General features: G+C 36.7%; 1 protein-coding gene across 1 annotated transcript in view; it reads left to right on the forward strand.

The window, feature by feature from the left end:
* The first annotated feature begins 503 nt into the window (after positions 1–503).
* The window catches only part of LOC127019517 (connector enhancer of kinase suppressor of ras 2-like), a 211,649-nt gene continuing 195,688 nt past the window's right edge, over positions 504–16,464 (forward strand). The window contains exon 1 of the mRNA XM_050901586.1: positions 504–570. Coding sequence (XP_050757543.1) covers positions 504–570 — 67 coding nt within the window. The remainder of the gene's footprint in view (positions 571–16,464) is intronic.

Below are 16,464 nucleotides of genomic sequence, written 5' to 3' on the forward strand. Positions count from 1 at the left end.
TGATATTTCTATCTTCTCTTTAAACTGAGTGACAGTCAGCATATTCACAATGAAGCCAAGACAATCTGCTATCAAGTTACAGTAGTGATATTTTCCCTGATGAAGATCCCAGAGCTTGTTGGAATAAAGCTCCTTAAAACTCGGTGTCTGGAATAGCTCCAGCTTGAATTGCTCTCTGTGTAATATAATTTTACATTTGTGCCAGTCTAATAAGTAGATCACTGGGTAGAGGCTTTTGTAAGTAAGTCTATACGTACTGCACCATTTCCTGGCTCTGTGCTCCGTGTGTTGCAGGCTGTGTGCAGTGGGGGAGGTGCCAGAGCTGATCAAGCAGTGTAATTTTATACATTACTGAATCAGTGCAGGAGAAACCTGGAGGGACAAAGCATCATCTTCTCTTTGGACTGCACTGTAAAATCCTAGAGCTCTCTTAGCCCAGCCATGCTCTGATACATTTTTTCCTCTCCTTTTTCTGATTTTGGTGTGAATGATAAAGTGATCTGATGATGGCTCTCGTTATGGAACCTATTAGCAAGTGGACGCCCAAGCAAGTAGTGGATTGGATGAAAGGTATGATCATTTATTACCGTGTATTGTCTGTGCTTTGGATCCTTGCAATTTACATATCTGCTCTTGTATTCTTTGTTTTGGGAAGAGTTTATTCAGTTTTAATAATCCGTATGCTGCTTTGCACAGTAGTTTTTAAAGACATGACTGAGGAGAGAGGCTGTTTAAGCTGTGCAGCATGTTGTTGGAATTACTGCTGAGAACTGAGTAGGGATCGAATGCATTCGTTGGTAAATGCAGACATAAAGTGTTTGTGTCTCATGGCTCCATTATGCATTGCACAGTGTAATGTTATTATGTTTGGTTGCTTTAAATTTGCCCTGATTAGGTCTGTTTTGCTCCTATCAGGTGATCTGATGCAGTGGCTGTGCAGCACTTGTGTGTAGTTTAGGGTACCACAAGGAGCATAAGGTGCCGGTGACTGGACTGAGGAATTCTGCTCCTTTAGTGACATGTCCTGATTTGTTCAGGCTTCCCAGCTGCTCTTGCTCGTGCCGCTGTTGTGTCGAACGCACCCGCGTCCCCGTCCGTCGCTGGTACCGTGGACAGTGCAGCCCGTGCCGTGCGTGGGGCGCACAGGGGGAACGCGCAGGGCTGAGCACGGCTTCGCTGGGGAAACTCTTCCCGGTAACTTGACAGGAATGATGATTTCCCTGCACATTTGCAGTTTCACAACACAGCCATAAGCTGTGACATGTTTCGCCTTATAATGCTCGGCTGTGCTGCAAACAGACAGGGTTGGATGGGAGCGTGAAGAATTGTTCGTGATGATAAGTGTTTTAAATTTCTCCTGAGTGGGGAAAAATATATTTCCACAGTAGGATGCATTAGTGTTGCTATATGTTGCTTCTGATAGCTGTCTGTCTTAGAGACAAATAATTTCTGCTACAAGGGATCTCCATTATATAAGGAGAAGAGGTGCAAATTTTGTTTGTACGTTGCTCATGGAAATAATTTCTGAAATGTGATTACTGAACTTATTGGAGGGTTGAATTGGACGCCCACTATAATATCCTTAAAGCTTTCAAAGTATTATCATTAATAAGGGATGATTTTGCTTTCATTTTGCTGAGATACGTCTCCATACTTAACTGAAATTGGGCTGTTTAGGTGCTCATCAGACACATGACAGTTAAGAGCAAACTATTCTTTTAGAAGCACACAGTATTATGAAGCTAATGGTATCTAAGGGAATGTTTGTAGCTTGTTTCTCAGGTGTTTGTGAACTCAGGTTAATTGGGAGGTCTTAAGCAGGTCATTGGGATCCCGAAACCGTTAGATATCGGATTGATTCCCATACTCCAATGTCATTACTTGAAATCAATTCCTAATGTACATGCAGAGGAGAGTTTTCCGATCCACACCTTTGTTTTCAGTACGTAAAAGATTTAAAAAGTGGACAGATCTTTATGCTATTTTAACTCATTACTTGAATTATAATGTAAATTAAATGTCAAAGTGTGTATAATACTTGTTGCTAAATTTAAAAATACTTCCTGCTACTTTTTTATTCTTTTTGATGTAAACTAGTTACATCTTGGGTAACATTAATCCATACCATGTGTAGTACATGCCATGGGAAGAAAGAAGGTCATACAAACAAAAGGTTTTTAAATGTATGGAGTTGCCTGACAGTTAAATTTCTATACAAAGACTGCATACTGCATCCATAGGGACGTCTGGAGTAGACAGTGTTGTCAGTTGTGTGCCTCTGGGCTTAAGCATAAATAAGTATAATGCAATGAACATTGAAGTATTCACAAGATAGATATTTTTCCTTGGTAACATGAGTGCTACAGATCCACAAACAGTGAAGTTGCACATTTGTCCATTTTTACCATGCTAATGTTACAAGCCCCTTTTTTATCCCGGCGTTTACCTTTATAAATGCATACTTCAGCTGTAGCCAAAGGAAAGACCTAACACATACAAATGGAAGCATACCAGAATTAGTTTAAAACTATGTGTAAATCCCTTACTTTACAAAAATTGTCCAATTGTGGCCACTGTTTACCTGTAATTTACATATATTCTGTATGTCAGCTCCATTAGCTATAGTCATTCTGCTAAATAGCTATTAATGCATTAGAGAGGTCGAAGGTCTGCATGGGTAGTAATATTCAAGTGATGAGGTAGCTTTTACGTATGTCTTCTATACTGAAAGGTACACTTTGACAGCATTAAAAGATATAATAAAGACATTTTAGAAAAATTACCATGCTGTGAATGTGGAATATTATCTTTGCTATAGAAAGCAACATGTTAATAAACAATGTAACAAATATTGCAAGTGTAATATACCCTTTTTTGGCTTTAAAATATGTAGTCAATTAGCTTTATTTGTAAAGGTTGCAAATTCTAACATCTTTCATAGGGAAATGATAGTAACGCATCTTTTTAACTTGAATTTATCATAACTATTTAAGCTATCGTAACTTACTTTTAAAAACTGTTAGCAAAGTACATGTTTTGAAATTAACTAGCGGTAAGTACCAGCAACATCAAACAATTGAAGAGAAGATGGAAGAAAGCCACAAAAATGATGTTAACAGCTTGAGACCTGGCTACCCAGAATGCGTCCTGGTTACAGTGTGCTATTATCAGAAGCAGCTGTAGCCTAAGCCCCAACCAAGAAGAGACACCCTTCTGTTCTTTTCCTTAAGGAAATGTTACTTGCCAAAGAAGTAAAAATCGGTAGGCTTTAAGGAACATTATTATGACAAGTTGGCATCTTGTATGTATCCACAGTTCCTTTCTCGGGAACGCATCCAACTGGAATTCAACTTGGGAACTGCGTCTGATGGTGTGGACAACCTGAAAAGGCCATGCAAGTCTTTAGAAATTGATTCTTGAGGCTTACAGAGGATCTAGAAGTTAAGACTCTAGATGCCTTTGTGTTAAAGAAATTGTCTTTATACAAAAATATTTTCTAAAGTTTAGCAAATACACAGCAGAAGGCACTGTGGTTAAAAGGAAAGTTTTCAAAGGAACAGAAAACATTAATTGTGAAGATATTTTTAACAACAGTTTTCAGTGACTATTCTTTTTTTTCCCAAATTTTCCAAAATTTTAAATTTTTCTAAATGGTTTTCACTTCAGAAAATGAACCCGTATTTCTCCATTTCTTAAATAATTTAAACATTTTCCTGGGGCTATGTACTATGGACCCCAAAGGTACTTTAAGTGAAAGAACTTTGCCTTGCTCAAATTCCATTTTGGCACTGTTGGGAAAACAAATATTACCCATAAACCTTGCAAATACATTAAGAATGAGAGTTGTTTTCTAACTTGGTCAGATTTTCCGTTGATGAGGTTTAACATATTAGTGTGCGTAAATGACAAACTACACTTCAGTATTTACATCTGTAATGCTTCTACCTGCAGACTTTGATTGCTTTTTGGCCTGTGAACTTACTGTGAAACTTGGTGACACTTTGCAGTTGCAAACAGGTTATCAGAGTGAGCGCTCCTAAACCAAAGGCCATCTATTTTAATATGCATGCATCCACTACGGAAGGTAATCCTGTACAGAATTTGGGGGTTTTGGGGTGCAGAGGGGAGGTATGTTGTCTTACTGCTGACTCTTACTTGCACTTAGAATTAATGAAAGCATGATAGTTTGTGTTTTCATTGTAAGTAGAATCTAAAAGGTATTCTCTGTACTGTTACAAATAACACCATTTAAGATTTCATACTTCCTAAGTGAAGCAGTTTACAAGTAGGTCATTTAAAATGTGAACTCATTTACAGTGAAGTGACACCTCTGTCCAAATAAATACTAACTTTTCAAAACAATCCAATGAAATGAAAAGAAATGATATGAAATGAAAAGAAATGAAATACAATGCAATGAAATACAGCTGTGACTTTTGGAGAATGGAATGTTATTAAACAGCTGAAAATTAAAATAGGAAACCAGTTATTTCTTAAGTACCTGTAAGTAATAACTCCACATGGAGTCAGTTATTCAAAGTCTTGGGGACTGACAGTAAGGTTTGTCTGCCAAAACAGCCTGCAGTGGAGGTTTCTCTCATAATGAATGCTCAGCTTTAGATACTCATTTCACAACTGCAAGCCATTTTTTCCCCTTTAAATCTAGAATTTCTCCACTCTCAACAGGAGATGCAGACATGAAAAAATAAAAATTAATTCAGTTGGTAAACTGATTAACTGTGCTGCACTGATCCTGTGCAGAATAATTATATGTTTAGCTGAAGGGTTTTCCTTAGCATGTAATTCCCTGATTTCAAGCTGGCTCATAAAAGAGAAAGGAAGGGAGGGAGGGGGGAGCTGAGAGCAGGGAAGCTGATGACGTGAGTGGACTTGTTAGCATTCATATCACGCAGGGCTCCGGCAAACCCCTTCTCAGTCTTCTTTTGCTTTTCATTAGATCACTACCTGTTCTGTAGCAATATGTCATAACCAAGGAGTCTCCTCTATTCACAGAACGTAATATATGAAACCATAGAGTGTACTGGAGACACAGCTAAATATTATGATCTACTGCAAAAGCAGCCTTGTAGGTACTGAGCTGGATGATACTTAGCTTTCTTGATCCCCCTTCATGATCTTAGAATCCCATAATGCAAGAACTCGACTTCACAAGGTACAATTTGAAACTTGAGTAGATAACCCAGATCGTATCTTATTTAGAAAAATGTAGGTTTTATAACATCTTTTCGGTTCTTCCTGAAGACAAATAGGTTTGGAAGAGAACTGAGAGCCACAAATAGAGATGCCCTCAGAATTAGCATTGAATTTTCAAGCAGTTCTAAAGCAAAGGTTTCATCATTTTCCTTCTACTCTCACCAATTTCAAAACTGAAGCAAGCAATTTACTGTTGTGGCTCCCCCATGGATTACTGTGTTCCACTAGTACCACATTTCCAGTTGTCGCTATAAAGTCACTGAATCAGAATTGTCTGCAATTCCTCTCCGATTTCTCTTAAAAGTTTCAGACCATAATACTTTTTAGTAATAAATTTTGGCAACAACTGCTCTGTTGAATGTTGTTAACTATTTGCTTTAAAAGGATTAGCAGAGCACACCTCAAAGTTGTCTATGCAATGTAAGTGGCTAAAGTCAGATTTCAAGAAACAGGTTCCCAATATTAGGTATAGTTAAGTGTTGGAATAAGCTACCTGGGCAGGTTTGGCCATTTCCTTTGTAGGAGCTTTTGAACACAACTAAGAAGAGCTCAGACAAATGTCCCTCTGGAATGGTTTGTGTACCCAGCCTGTCCACAGCAGAATGGCCTAACGTCTTCTCAAGGCTTCTGCCAGTTCAGACAAGATCTTGGGATGGTTCCTTGCATGTGTATGACCCTCATCTTTGAAACATGTGAAACGGTCCCACAAAGATTATAGCTCTAGCTTCCTTCTGGATATTTCATGGTTTATATTTTCCAGAATACCTGTGTGAGAAGACTATCCTAGCTGCAGACATAGGTAGATGCCTGGGATGAATCTGCATTTCAAATATTCTGAGAATGGAAAGATTGGATTAGGAGGGTGACTACAACTTATTTAGGAGAGAATATGAAAAAATCATACACAAACTGTAAGCTAAAAGTTCAGGATCTCAGCTCGCTGTCTTTTGGAAAGGAGGTCTAGCACAGGTAAGTTGCTGTCTTATGATGAGTAAATACGATATGAGGATACGTTGGATTTTTCTTTATTCTCTTTCCTTTAATTTTTTACTTTCTAATTTTTTAATTTATTTTCCATTGTCTTGATTTTCTTTAAATTATTTTTAGTTGTTATTTTCTTCTAGAATATTTGCATATCACTAACAATTAGTATTTATAAAAGTTACTGGCCAAAAGACCTGGCAAGCATGTCATGTTTTTGTTATCACCTACTGTACTCATGGAAAATGAAAGGAGATGCAGTCAATATTGACTACAAATTGTAAGTAATAAAGGTATATGTATAATGTTTAGACGTAGCAGGAAAAATATTTAGTGAAAGCCTAGCAAAACCAAGTCAGAGACAAAGTATTCAAGATCATATCAGTACTCTGTTCCAAATGTCAAAAGTTCAAAAATCTTAATGTTGTATTTTATAAGAAGCTAACGGCATAGCCTCCTGAGAGCAGAAGACATGGTATTCATCAGAGTTTCAGCACCAGAAGCAAATATATACTCATTCCACTTTTACCAACACTTTACAAAAGCCCCATTCCTTTCAACCTACGAGGTTAAGATATCATACAGAGCTCAGAAGACTGGCAGGCTAACTAAGACCCAGTACCCTCAAGGCTTTAACTATCATCACTTTTAATTCAACCTGTGTACCACTGGCAGCCTGGATGGACAACGAAACACTTTGCTGAGTCCATTAGTCCGTTTTCTGCCTTCCCAGAAATGACACAGCCATATTTAGTGTCACGGCAAGCTGACCTACAAGCTGAGTAGAGTATTGTACCAAGACCTCCATATATCAAGTCTAGCTGTAATATTCTATGGAAATTATTTGGCCGAGGTATTTCTGCATCCCTATCACTATTACCTCATTTTTACTAGCACCTTTCTGAGGACCAATTAGAAACTGGTCTATATATCTTCCAAGAACCGACTGGATTAGCACTATCTCCATAAAAGATTTCAGCAACATTTAGCAATTTATTGGTCTAGATTTATTACCTGGAGATTTAGGAATATATTCTAAAATTTCCCTATCTATAAAGCAGATAGGTACATTCAGACCTTTCAAAGAAATGTAATTCTGCTTGCAGAGACAAGTCTGAGCTGAATGAATGTCTCTTAAGTCACATTTATAAAGTGTAACTAATCTTCCAGGTCATTATGTAAAGAAATTTACTTTATTGTCTTGAACCTTAATATAGGCAGTCAGACACAATTGTCATGCATTGCTGTGTCTTGTAACCTTACCATATATTCTTAAGACACATTATGCAAAATCCCCACCTTCAAATTCTGACCACTATGGGGAGAACAGAGTGGCAATGCAAATTCAGAAGAGATCAGCCTTCTCCAGATCTCCATTATTTCACAATGGAAAGCAAAATTCAGAATAAATTGGATCCTGTGGATGAGACACTCAGGTCACATTAAATGAGGCACTGTATGTCAAGAAACTGCAAAGATACTGGATCCTGCTGAGCAATAATATACTTTCATCATTACTTCCCAGGCATAAATCTGACAACACTTGCTTGCCCTCCTAATTCCTGATTCTAAATTTTTCTTGCTTTGGCAGGAATGACACCAACACAGGTACCATAACATTGAGAACTCTGTGTGTAACACCTCAGAGTTACTTTTACAAGTTTATAAAATGTTTATTTCTTAGTAAAATAGCAGAACATCTCAGTGTTGCAGTATTTCTGGCTACCTCAGTTGGAAAGCAGTTTTAGAAACATTTCACTTGTTGCAAAAAAATTAGTGTGTGCCAGAAAAACACTGTCTATGTGGTGGAGCATCAGGCAAAGTTCCATTCCAATTCCTGTGTCTCAAAACCAGTGGGAAGGCAGCTGCATGCTTTCTGGGTCTGTCCTCAAAGTAGCCTCCTAAATGTACACTGTGGGTCAGATGGACGCTTCATGTGCTTGAGTAAAGAAATATTCCTACCTAATGAAATTTCCATACATCTGTTTCTGACAGGTTTAATGTCTTGCCTTTCTATTTGTAATGAAGGCAAAAATGCATGAGGCACAATAAATATTACAACGCTTGCATATGCCAGGAAAGTAAAAAATATGTTACAATTTGTCCTGAGGTGTTTTGCACAACTGTTTTAACACCTACAAAGGTTTAAAAGCTAAAAAGGAAAGAACTTAACCCTTTTAATGCCATTCTTTCTGAGAACAGCTGTCTTGCCATGCTGACAGAAGTGGAGGTTGTAGTTCTGCTGGTGAAATTAGTGACACTGTTGATATTAAATGAAGCATTGTACTTAATGAACTACAATAGTATAGAATATTGCTGAGCAATACTATACATTCATCCTCTCCCCCCAGAATAATTTTGTAGATATCTTCTAAATGCTACTTTTGTAGTTTAGGTTTTTTACTAAACATGAGACTTTCCCCTGTTCCCTGATGCCATTGTAGTGATGACAGGAGTTGGAAAGATGGAGCTTCATGAGTTATCATTATAGGATTCAGAGAGACGAAAAAATTATAAGGTTGTATTTGTGAAGAGCTCTAGTGACGAATCAAAATGAAATTATTACTGATTAACTAATACTCAAACAGCTCCCAAGTATCCTTGTTGACCTTCTACAGAGATGCACTCAGAAGAATTCAAGGCCAATGCAATGTTTGGTTTTTCCTACTCAAATTCTCCACCAACAGTTTTCCAGTAAAAATGAATTATAAAAAGACTCTGGTGCATTTTAGTTATAACGTAGGTGATATGTTTAAAATAAAAAGGTAACAGACAGTAATTTTACAAAATACATTCAGCTTTATTCCCTACAAACGTCTCCACCTTTCTTATTCTAAACATCATACAAAGCCTAGAAAAACTCTACGGATTTCAGGCGTTCTTAAGGCAGAAATTGTGTCTTCTATAACTGTACTGAAACTACGACAACTACAGAAAGGATTAATCTGACACATCTGCTTTTTAGTTTACATGGAAAACTACCTCTGTTTGAGTTAAGACAGAGAGTAGTGTCATCAGCCTGACAACTCAGACATAGCAATTATCACTTGAATGAAGAGCATGTTATAGCTCTCTCTCCGCCAGCTTCCCCTGTTCTCTTTTCATCTCTCTCCTCTTGTTTATTCATATTATTCTCTAGCAGTATGTTTCTTGCCTTTTTCATAATCAGATGGAGAGTAAGCATCAGATTGTGAAGTAATTCATTCATTTAACATTAAAAAATTCTAGTTCTGGCCTTATATATCTCAGAGAGGGTTGCAGTGATTTGGAAGTGAACTGCATTCAAAATCCAGGGGAAGGCAACAAAGGGAGAGCAATGGGAGAAAAGAGTGGAAGAAACAACGTGGGGATGATAAAATCCTTTTCTCCCCTCTCCCCAGTATTCTCCGATCAGTGTCAGGTCCTGTGTGGGAGTTTTTACCGTCCTGTAGTACAGAGTTCAGGTGGTATGCTAAACAACAGAAAGCTCAGCTGCTGTACCATGCTGTCTGTCCTGAAATGCAAGTATTTCTACTTTTTCAAAATAACAAAGACGTGTCCATACTAAGCATTATAGATAACAGAAACCAAGTGACATATATCAGCCAGTTTTGATCTCAAGCTTGGCAAACTAGGAGTGCTTCTGTATGTTGCAAATCTGTGCAATTCCATCAAAATATTCTTTTATATATAAATGGTTACCATTTCGACAGCTTCCGATTAATTTGAGCAAGTTGAAAACCACCTGCCTAAAGAACCCTAGCACAACTTCTGGTAGCTTTAAGGTGCAGTTGGAAGAGGGCATATATTGATGTTTCACTGATTCTACATTAAAATCTACTGTGAATATCAAGGATGCTTCTAACTTCGCTTTCAGACTATGAAATGTTGCTTCCCTGGAAGACATGGGGGAGGTAGTTCAACAATGGTATCTATGAAATTCTTTGCAATGGATGGGAACATGTCTTATACTAGATAGGAATGTGCTGCAGCGGGCACATTCCTAAAACCAGGAAAGACATATGTAGGCATCTGTTATTGATCACTCAGCATGAACAATGAGCTTATAATGAAAATGTCCTGAATTACAGAACACTAAGGAGAGATTTTAGTTGCCCATTGTCAAGAGATTTTAATTGTTCGTTCCCAAGCCACACTGAGAATTTTCCTTAGTTATACAGAAAACAACATTATGGTTTACAGAGGAAAAAGACATTCAAAGCAGAGAAAAAACACTTTGAAACTTGCGTTTGAATCATGTAGTTGGAGGGAACAGGTAGAGTAATGTAAAAGAAGTTCAGAACTAATAGAGAATTTTAGAATATTCACTACTTGAATGTCATATAAAAAGAAACGGATCCACTTAGTGCAGCAGCTCAGAGATGCTGTTTTTCCAGGAATAAATTTTGGAGAATGAAGAGAGCTAGTGAATAATCCATCAAAAATACAACAAATAATTATCTAAGTAATAAAACAAAGAAATTATAACAATAAATAGAGAGATAGGAAATTTTCACATAGGAAGTAAAAAGTCAGATAAAGGATAAGTTTAAATAATTATAATTTTCTTAGAAAAAAGGAGGAAAACACTTCTCGAGACTTTCAAAAGTGGACTTAAAACCACTAGGGAATGTGCTAAGGAAACCATCACAGACTGAAAGAAAGATACACAGGGGCATCTTATTAGCTATTTCTTCTTTCTCTGATAATTCTCAGGACAAATTATCAATAGCTTTTGTGGTAGCAGCAGAAATCATTATTTGCATATCAGCAATGAGGAAATACTTTAACTAGAAACCAAATTGCGCAAACGATCATTCAATGAAAGTGTTTTAATTCAATCTCTGAATCATTCCAAAAGCCATCAATATCACTTAGAATGTGAAAAAAAGCTTTCCTATTCCCTATTTATTGTGGGCTGCTCTTTGCATGTTCTCTCCACCATTAAGTTCCATAAATTTTACGTATCTAAAAGTAGTTCTGTAGTTATTTCATTAATAAGGTCTCCTTTATGAGGTCCTCTAGTGTCAAAATAGCAAGCTTTATTCTTAAAATATTTTGTATATTTCCATTTTCTTTTATGAACAACTTTTTCAATAAAAGGATGTTGATATATGAGGAATCTTGGCATTTGGAATGAATTAATTCCACATAACCCTTGGCATTTTTTTCAAAAGTATTGACGTATCCCATTAATGTCTTTGATAGGTCTCCAGCTTCCATGTCATACGTCCAGGCAGAAATTCCACGTGAACCAAAGCTGTCTAGTTCTGTGTAATGTCAGACTTTCCTGCTGATTGCAGAGCATACAAAATGATTCACCCCAGTGCTTTTTTTTCTCTTTTACTATCTAATGTCATACTTGATTTGAATTGCTGATATTCTCATGAAATTTATTCTTTCAAATCTCATTAATATCCCATCTTTCGAAGGGAAATGATAGACAATATTTCAATTTTTGCTTGCAAACTGGTAAGCTGTCACATAAAAAGACAATGTCACCAGCAAAATTAAGCCTTATAGCATACTGTTAAGCCATGTTAATGCCATCCTGGAACAGTCTACATTTGTTCTCATAATGAAGCAAACAACAATGGTGAAAGAGCAGAAGCAAATAAATTGCATCTATGGTTAACCCTAGTAGGCATTCATGCGAGCTTGAGTTAACGTTATTTGGGCAAGCCACACCTTGGACTACTGTCTTCATGCTGCTAAGAAAGTTTCATGAAGATGATTAAGAGAAGGCCACAATTATATACAAAGTTAATAAATTACATAAAATACTAACATAATTATTCTGATTTTGTAACAGTTCAAGATATACCAGAATGAATTATATGTGTCTATCAGACCATCACTAATTCTTATGGAGCCAATGGCTTTCTCTACTCCACAGCTACCATCCCCAAAACATGGTAATGAAGCTCCATGACTAAGCATTCCCTAAATGATAACAGAATTTGCATTTTTTGGTTTTGGTGCAGAGAAAGAACACAGATTTCTCAGAAAAAAAAGACCCATTTAGTGGATAGGTTAAAATACTGGCCAAATTCTTACTCTAAAAAAGTACATTTTGAAACAGGAACTGTGATTCTTTGGAGAGTTAAAAATAAATGAGGTTTCTAAATTACATCCAAGAAGCACAGAGGAGTTTGAAGGTAAGCTTATTTCACATTATTTTGGTCTGAAGGTCATCTTACCACTTTCTGTAGGCAAGATTATTCAGCAAACTTGATTTACATGTCTAGATGACCAATTGTGCTCTGAGATAAATTCATGTGATGCCTTAAATTTATTGGAAATTGTGTATTTGAAGAAAGCATGTGGTCTTCCTTAAGGTCCATCCCATAATCTCTTTATCTGTAATAATCTTAGGAAAGGAGCATTATCTGAGATTTTTACTGGAAGATTAGAAGTTCAATAGTATTTATAGACTACGGATGCACTATCATTTGTGTTGCTTTCAGTCCAAATGACTGCCAATACCATCTGTACAGTAAAACAGAACAAGAAGAGCATGTTTTGTTATTAAGTTTTCTGCAATAGCTATCCTAAAGCTAACTGAAGCTGGGCTCGTATTAGTGAATCTCATATACAGGTAAATCTGGTCCACAGGTCAGTCTAGTAGATGAGAGACAACTATGTGAAAATAAATCCGTTATTACAGTGTAGCATTCTTTATAGAGACGTGTCAGTATATCTTGCAGACTGGCTGTTCTGGGTGAGGTAATAAAACTGATCAAGCAGTATAATCAGGAAATATTCTTGAGGGACACTTCAGATCACAGTACAGTCATGCACTGGTATATTCTCTTTTTTTGATTTAAAATTTATAGTGATCTACCAAGAGTTCTTCTGATAGAATCAACTAGCAACTAGCAAAGAAGCAACGTTTATTAAAGGCATGCCTATTTCCAATGTTCATTATCTTCCATTTTGCCTCTGTGCAATTTCTGTTTCCCACTCCTGTGTTTTAACTCATTGGTTTGATTCTAAAAATCAATAAATGCTTACAGACAAGGAGGATACCAACAGGAGTTGAAAAAAATGTACCTAGAAATCCATTGAAAGAAGACATAGTAGTCTAGTGCAGTTATGGGTAAATGCAGGTGTGACTTCTGATAAAAAATGCATAGGCAATTACACAACTGCAATTGTTAATGAAAGTGAAAAGTACTGCTTATATACAGGTGCACTGGCACTGGTTTGCAAATACATCAGACTGGAAATGCATACACTAATGTAAAGGTAAATATGATGTTTATGATTCAGAAAATGATCATTTTTCTAAATCCATATTAAACCAAGTCATCATGGTGACATTTCTATTTTTATCCCGACGAAAAGTACATGCTAACGTGATCTAAACTGTGATTCCAACAGACTGAGGTGACAGAAAGCAGTCAAAATGCTTTGAAAAACAATGTTAAAACTTGTACCTTCATCCACTCCTATTGAAAGCTAGAAGGTAGACTGCACTGTCTGTTCTCACTGTTTGTATTGCGTGGTTCACTTCTGTTTAAACAACAATCACATTTCAGTCCACAGCTGGCATTTCAGTTAAGGATAACGTCATCCTTGTGCAGTTTTTACAACAGAGTTTAAAACTTCTGAGATGAGAGGCACTATGTAAATGTAGGATCATTATCAGCATCCTGCTGCTTGTTAGGCTCTTTTTCAGATCAGGTAACCTGGGACAAAGCAATATTTACTATCAAAGAGTAATGGCAGCCTTATATACATTGTGGACTATTAACTTTTGGGGGGGCTCTGGTGTCTCCCATATAGCAGTATTTCAACACAAAACTCTGCTGTTGCATGGTTTGGGGCATTTTTGGATTGCTAAAGAGAATGCCCACAGTGACAAGTAGAGTTGGTAGGGACTGAAAGAGATATGAGAAGTTCAAACCGAGTATAATGCCGACAAAGGTTCTGAGCTTTACAAGTAATAAGTACTTCAAGAGCAACAACTCTTAACAGTGACAGGGAGACAGGGTGAAATGCACAGAAATGGCTGCTATTACTGTTAGCATCTGTAGCACATGAAAGTTTCATTTTGGGTGCTTGCACTTTAGAATCACAATCATTGTTCCACAGTGCAGGGAAACTGCTCCAGAAAAGATGACCTGGCTAGCAATGGCTTCATTGGGGAAATCACATCTTCAAGATCGAAGCGTTTTTCTGCACACATACAGCCCATTAATCAAGGGAAAAATCTGAAGCATGTTATTCATCGTATTTGCTGTGTTTGGATTTGAAGTGATGAGAATTAAAATAACGATCTTGACTATTATTATTAAGTAATATGAAATGGTTCATCTGAAGGAATAAATACGATTTGGCCTGTGAAGGTTCAGACATCTGGTACAAGCATATGGGTTGGGAATCATTAGCTAATTGTTACAAAAATACCACAAAAATGTCTTTTTAATGATAGAATCAAGGCCTTCAGGAGGACTGCTCTATGTGCTTTCCTCTTGAATGAAAGCTCCTTACTGTCCCTGTTATGCCTCGCAGCTCTCCAAAAGCATATGCAATGCTTGTCAAGTTACTGAGTTTAGTTATGTTGAAACATGTTCAAAGTAGAAAATAACTTACCTGTCTATTGTCAAAACTAATTTTCAGAAAATGTTTTGTGTTGCACTGATTTCTGTGTGGTAAATTGTCTTCTCTTCTAAATGTGTGTATGTTGTGGATTCATATTGCACTGCAATGTCAAGACTTAGTACGGATTTACTTAGTACGAATGTACTGATGTAAGATTTGGTGCAAATGCTCAGGCGTATACTTAGAAGACATCAGTGGGTACGTCACATAATGTAAGCTAGGGAAAGAACAGCAGCTGTATTTTGTATGGTCCAGCAAGAATTCTAGTGGACTGGGGAAAAGACAAACGGGGTGATAATTCTGGCATGGTCCCTGAGCTTCCCTGCTAACCTGGAGAGTCATTCCTGTGCCCGTCCTTTCCACTCCTTGGGCACTTAGAGAGGAACCTGTTTTGCTAAAGGGACTACCTCTTATTACGAGTTCATGCGGCATCAACATAATGAATCTTGATTCAGTAATATGTGTATCTGATGATTTTTGACCTAATGATAGTGTGTTGAGTTATCCCCAAGCCATGATGGAGAACCTTTTTCTTGTCTAAGGCCAAACAACCCTTACAGATATATTTGATAGGTCACATACTAATTCATGCCCAAGTATTAACCAGGAATCATTTACGGAAACAAAATCACATAGTCTGGTCTTCATAAGCCAAGTACTTTGTGAACCAGAGCCTACGGGAAAATATAATATGAATTCTCTGTTCCTTTTTTTGTGTATTTTGATTTCATCTTTGATTCTGTTAAGCTAAAACATCTTCACAATTTATTCAACAAATATGACTTGCTGCAATCTTCTTTATGCTAGTCATTTAAGAAAAAAAGCCTTGGGCTGCATAGCATTATTAACATTGAGAATGCCTGCTGTTTCTCAGGTAGCTGTCAGTTCAGCATAAGGAAGAAGCTAATTATTTTAAGCAGGTCAGTCAGGAATAAAACTGAAATTCTACTTAGCAGTTAGAAATCAGTGTCCATTGACTTTAGCTGAAATTTGCCACTGCAGAAATATGTGGCTGAAAAAGAATCTACTGGTAAAAATACCTACTGCCAATATTTAACAATGTAATCTCATCAGGCTTGAAATTAAAGTATTGCATGCAATTTAGCTCCTTGATTTGCACTAGGATGAGGCTGAGAAGGATGGTGACGAAAACAAGAAGGTGTAAATAAGAGAAAATAAATCAAAACTATGTGGGTAGATATCCTCTTTCTTGATATAACAAAGTTTTTCTACAAGAAAAGTGGATAAGGATCATAGAAAACTTCTCAAACACTGGGCAAGACATCGTAAGTAATTATACTATGATATATTCTGTATTTTTATAAAATATTTATTGATTTTAAAAGGCTTGAATTACACTTGGGAGTGTCAAATCCCTTGGAATTCAAAGGCATTTAAATACTACAGTCTATTTACTTATGTTAAAGAAACACTACTAGATTAAAAACTCAGAAAATTCTATAAAAACATTAATTTCCTGTATCATGTGGTGCCAAAACAAATTTTAATAAAGTGAAATATTTTACTATCCAACCTACTTTTTCCAATATTAAATGCTTAGCTTTGATATTTCATTTATTATGAAGGATGCAACAGGTTAGACAATTTTACTTTGCAGCAGTTGCAATGGACTTTTTAGTAATGAAAGTATATATATAGGAAAAAAAACACTTATAGGGATAT

The sequence above is a fragment of the Gymnogyps californianus genome, chromosome 9, assembly GCF_018139145.2.
Source record: "Gymnogyps californianus isolate 813 chromosome 9, ASM1813914v2, whole genome shotgun sequence".
Taxonomy (NCBI): Eukaryota; Metazoa; Chordata; class Aves; order Accipitriformes; family Cathartidae; genus Gymnogyps; species Gymnogyps californianus.